This window comes from Pteropus vampyrus, unplaced genomic scaffold (assembly GCF_000151845.1).
Source record: "Pteropus vampyrus isolate Shadow unplaced genomic scaffold, Pvam_2.0 Scaffold399, whole genome shotgun sequence".
Taxonomy (NCBI): Eukaryota; Metazoa; Chordata; class Mammalia; order Chiroptera; family Pteropodidae; genus Pteropus; species Pteropus vampyrus.
In genome coordinates, this window is record NW_011889180.1 from 1,310,084 (window position 1) to 1,315,378 (window position 5,295).

Sequence of the window (5,295 nt, forward strand, 5' to 3'; positions counted from 1 at the left end):
AATCTGGGGAGAGGGTGCTAAAAAGGCTCATTTTCATGTAGTTTTTTCACCCAACATCTTTGGGACCCGATGCAGGCATACTAGTAACTTTTTCCAAAAATGAATAATCATTTATTACACTTTTTATGAAATCCAATTTTACTCTAGGTCATTGGATAGAAATAGTTACATTTCTATGGCATCTTATCAATATTATAACGAAACCATGTTATCTGAGGACCTTCTGTATATGTATATGTATTTTTCCTTTCCCATACACCTCAAGAAAATTGCAAATTGCAGGGTCTTTGATGTTGCCTTTCTTCTCTTGCAGTCGGATTTCAATGGATTGCCAATGGGGACTTATCAGGCCTTTCCCAGTATTCATCCACCTCAGATACCAGCAACTCCCCCATCGTATGAATCTGTAAGTGCCTGAGCCTCTTTTATAAGCAGCAAGAGAGCGAATCCCATGAAGAGAACATAATAATGGCCACAGGGAAGGCAAAGTTTTGATCAACTCCTAGTACTGGCATCGTTCTTGCTTTGGATTCTTGTGTTGCTTTAACATTACTTTGGAAATGGGGTGTGGTGGCAGCATCATTGGTGGCAGTGCTTTGTCTGCAGTTCAGCCAGGAATCAGGAGGGAGCTGCAGATCTCTTAGAAAGTTTTGGTAGGGCACTTAACCAGTTTTTTTTTGGGGGGGGGGGGGCTGTGGAGAATCACTTGGTGCTACAATATCATAATTAAAATACCAGTTTTATAAGTTGCTCAGTACTCTGTAAAAGCATAGTGATCAGATTTTTGTTTTATACAGAAGTATCTAGATAGTAAATTTTAGCCTGTAGCATTAATTTTTCATTTTATTTTAGTTAAAACTTGCTACTAGTAGCTAATATGATAATGCCTTGAACTATTGGCAGTTTTAACAGCTTTTAGAATTAGATGACTTGTTTTTTGCAAGCCTTTGTGTTCTCAGTATGTACCTTTTGAGACCTGTTTCCACGATACATTACTGAGAAAACAAAATAGTATGGCATTTGCCGTGGAAATCATTCATCTAGGGAGAGTCCCCTGTTCTTGAGCTTGCCAAGTATTCTTTCCTTTGGTTTTTATGTTGGGCCTGAGTTTTTCTTAGGTTTCTGTCTTGCACGCATTGAACCATTGCAACAACTGTTTCTAGGAATGAGTTAGAAAAACTTCATCAGTATTTGAGAACTTGGTTCTTGGAGATGAATTCAGTGGTTTAGTGCTTTCCCTCTGCTTGGAAGGTGAAGGTATCAGTATAAGGAGGTGTTATGGTATATGTAGTAAAGACTTTTCTTTTTCTCTGCTTGGCAGTTAAGAATTCAACATGATACCTGTCTGGAAATTCAGGAAAGAGTGGAGGGGCAGTTTCTTTGGAGCAGGTTCTGTTGCTTTTGCTGAGCAGCTTAGCTTTTGGAAAATGCAAGGGCTTGTAACCTGTTGGCACTTTCTCCTCTGGTAACAGTCTTTGTGTTTCAGGTCGATGACAATGCTGATAAGAATGTCTCTTCTGCACAGATTATTGGTGAGTCAGAAACCCTCAAGGCTCAGTGCTGATTTTTGTTTTCTCATTATGCTCCTCTCTCAGACTATTTTCCTGTCTGTGGCATTCAGTCCACATTCCCTGTCCTTTGTCCAAAGGCAGGATAGCAAAAATAGAACTCAGGATTTCCCTTTTCCAAAATGAAGAGATCTTCCTTGGCCCCAAAGACTCTCCCAAGTTCCCTGTTTCTGTTAGTGGTGTCATTCTTTTTCACTCATAGCTTTTCAACTGGTTTTCAGTTACTCTCAAGTTTATATTCCTCTTGCTTCAGCTTCAGTTGTGCCTGGAAATATTTAAAAAGGGCATTTAAGAGGGGTAAATATACACAAACCATAAGTGAATAGCTCAGCGACTCTCCAAAGAAGCAGGCATGCTCATGTAGCCACCCACTCAAACAGTAAACTGCCCAGTACTCCAGAAACCCAGAGGGCGTATATTTTTTAAAATTAGACATTTGTTTTATTGAGGTATAGTTTACATCCAAAAATACACAAAAGTCTGTATTTTGATGAGTTTTGATGTGTGGGTATATGCACATACACACTATGTGTGATATGTAACCACCACCTCAGTGAAGTGTAGAACATTTCCCCCCAGGAAAGTTCCCTTGAATTCCTTTCCAGAGTCAGCTCTACTCCTCTACCCCAGACGTGAGCACTGTTCTTTTTTAAAATTATAGTTTGCCTGTTCTAGCATTTAGCAGTAAATGGAAATAGCAGGTAGGAAGGGGTGACTTTAACTTGTAAAATACAAAACAGAAGACTAGAAATATAGATCAGATCCTATTATATCAAATAAGATTAATGTTAACATTCCTTAAATTTTTTTCCCTTAAGCCTTTAACAGCTGTTCATTCTAGTACTACTCCTTGGACTTTGTTATGGGAACAGACCTTTGTCAAAGGGGACAGTTTGTTTAAATGGATGCTCATGTGTACTTACCTTTAGAATTAAGTATTAATCATTTAAAAAAACTAGTTTTCTCCTATAATTTTTGGTGGTTTTATTTTTTCTGCCCAAGGGGATTGGGGGCTTTGAGGATCTCAGCCACATGGCTTTTGTAACACTGTGCTCCTTGCCTTAATTAGGTCCTGGACCCAAGCCAGAAGCCTCTGCAAAGCCCCCTTCCAGACCTGTGGATACCTACGACAACTTTGTACTACCAGAGTTGCCATCTGTGCCAGATACACTACCAACCACATCTGCTGGTGCCAATACCTCAGCATCGGAGGACATTGACTTTGATGATCTTTCTCGGAGATTTGAAGAGTTGAAAAAGAAAACATAGGCCTCTTAAACCAGGCAAGTTTGGGAGTTGAGACCGAGCAGTTTCTCCTTGTAACAAAGAATCTCCATGAAATTCCGTTTCATCTCTTAACCATTACGGAGCACACTCTTCCTCTGGGCTCTCTTCCTGCTCTACCAAATTCTGCTGCTTTCCAGTTCTTTATTGCTCCTAAGAGACGAACGACTGAAGACACTATGAGGCCGAAGCAGCTGTCTCCTGTGAGCTGTGCTTACCCGTTTCCCATCAGTGAGACCCCAGGTTCTCGCCTCACCTGTTCCACCATCCCTCCACAGGGGAGTGAGAAGGTAAAAGCATTGTGGGAAAAGCTGCCAAAGATGGCTGGACACTGGAAGAGAGTACTTCATGAAGTATCCCCACCTCGTGCTGAGGTTCTAGACTTAGAAACAGTTCTCTCTGTGTAGAGGGATTTGTGGTGAGTGAGAATCAAGGCCAAGGTGTGTATTTTTTTCCACTCATATGAATGGGAGAGAGAAAATGACTCAGGAAGCCACTGTAACAGTCCTTGGAAGCTGGGTCCTCTCATTGGCTTATACACTACTCCTTGCTGCAGGGCACAATTCCACCTGGGTCCAGTTTATTTGGAAAGTTGAAGTCCTCTCAGTTCTGCTGGATTCTCAGGGAGCCCTCTGTGGCCTTTTGCTTTATTTGCGTGCTATGTTTCCCTTTTACCAGAGGGCAGCACTGTATAAATTCCTGTTGTTGTTCCCATAGCATGTTCTGTTAGACTGCATTACTGATGAAGGATAAGTCACATATTGGGCACTTGTCACCATTCAAGGCTAAGGTGGGCTTCCAGTTGCCTTAATAAAAGTATTCAAGTCTCTTGAATAGTGAGCTGGAAAGCCTAAAGAGAAGAGGGGTTCCTGTTTTCATTTGAAAACTTTATATGATTAAGAGAACCTTTAAAAAGTGATGTCAAGATTTTGGTGCCCATGTGGCTAGTTGTTTGCAGCTTTTCTCAATGGATGAGACTCTTACTCTTCTAACTTATGTGCTCCTTTGTCCCCTAGCTAAGGCCATCCTTTCCCACAGGTTTGGCTTTGGGATCAGAAGATATGACTTTGGCTTCTGTTTATCTGTACATATCTGTTTCAAGTAACTTTTCTTTAATGGTTCTGATTGGTTTGTATCATAACTTAGTAGCTGATAATAAAGTTAAAAATTCTGTGCCCTGCTTTCTCCACTGGTTTGGTCAAGTGATGTGCAAATTCACGTTTTAGTGGGGAGGATGTTAAGCAAGTGACCCATGTTGGGCCAGACCTTACCTTTGGCTGCTCCATGGGTGACACAGATGCCTCTCTCAGTAAAGAGCCTGTTTCAATGTCAGCAAGCCTAGGTAGCATCTGTGTGTTTGCTTGGTTACTCCTCTCCATCACTGTAGAGGCTTCTGGCTTGGGTCCAGAACCTAATTAAATTAGAGCAAGGAGCACAGTGTTACAAATGCATTCCTCATCAGCCAGATCTCATGCATGTATGTTTAATAAGCTGAAGTGAGCTCACTTCTGACTCATTCTTGTTTCCCACAGCCATCCTGGAACGTGGGTTGTGAGTATTCTGTTACTTGCTGCTTGGCAGCAAAGCTTGTTTATCCTGTCACTTTTGTAGCATTAACCCTTTCCCGACAGTGCCAAGATCCATAAACATAAGAACTTTCAGCCAAGGGGATTTTTATTTCTCACTGACTTACAAAATTAAAGTGTATTGTAAATGTCTATAATTTTCTAAGCTATGCTATGCAAAGGTAATTAGCAAGGAGGTAACAGGTTTAAGATAGTTCGTCTTTTAAAACTTTAGTGTCAGTGCCCATTGCTGTCATGGCTGTTTACTCACAAGTGTTCCGGTGCCGCTGGATTCCTAACAAACTCGAGAGCTTCTGTAGCAGCATATCTGTTAGTGTAGCTTCTTTCCAAGTCTATTGGAAGATAAAAGGAGAAAAGCAAGGAAATTGAAATTGTTGCTAATGTTGGAGGGAAAAAAATACCAAAAACTAAAGAAAAAGTAAATATAAATAGTAAAGATACTGTTTCCTTAAATGATTTGCTGTCAGGAACTGGAGTGTTTCTGCTACTGAGTTGAGGGCCAGCTATTTATAGGACAGTAGATAGAATGTTATATAGTCTTGGTAAACTGGATTTCCTAGGAAAATAGTTGGCAGAACTATGGAGACTAATAAAGGGAATATGCTGATACGGTGTATTACATCAGCGTGTAATCTTAAGAGCAGCTACATTTGAGCTTTTCTAGTGGTATAAAATCATGATATAGTTTATAAGGTAACTCCCACTTTTCAAAAGTTCTCTTTATGCCACTTCACTTTCAGGAAAGACCTATATTAGTACCTGTTTTCGCTAACCAAAGAAATTCAAAGAGGACTTTTCACTTTTATGTAAAACGCAAAAAGTGAAAATAGTGTTCAGTGTTTGTGCAGTGAGCTGTT

General features: G+C 40.4%; 2 protein-coding genes across 6 annotated transcripts in view; one reads left to right on the forward strand and one right to left on the reverse strand.

Annotated features, from left to right (window-relative positions):
- Positions 1–1,564, forward strand: part of IST1 (IST1, ESCRT-III associated factor) — a 21,653-nt gene extending 20,089 nt beyond the window's left edge. The window contains exons 6-7 of the mRNA XM_023523664.1: positions 314–396; positions 1,487–1,564. Coding sequence (XP_023379432.1) covers positions 314–396; positions 1,487–1,564 — 161 coding nt within the window. The remainder of the gene's footprint in view (positions 1–313; positions 397–1,486) is intronic.
- Positions 1,106–5,295, reverse strand: part of PKD1L3 (polycystin 1 like 3, transient receptor potential channel interacting) — a 69,389-nt gene continuing 65,199 nt past the window's right edge. For 4 of the 5 annotated variants that reach the window (XM_023523645.1, XM_023523644.1, XM_023523642.1 and 1 more), the window contains 2 exons: positions 4,689–4,770; positions 3,887–4,263 (listed from right to left, as the gene is read on the reverse strand). In XM_023523645.1, the coding sequence (XP_023379413.1) occupies positions 3,995–4,263; positions 4,689–4,770 (351 nt within the window). In that variant the 3' untranslated portion in view covers positions 3,887–3,994. Of the gene's footprint in view, positions 1,834–3,886; positions 4,264–4,688; positions 4,771–5,295 lie in introns of those variants that run through there. The other variant, XM_023523643.1, reaches the window with a different exon arrangement.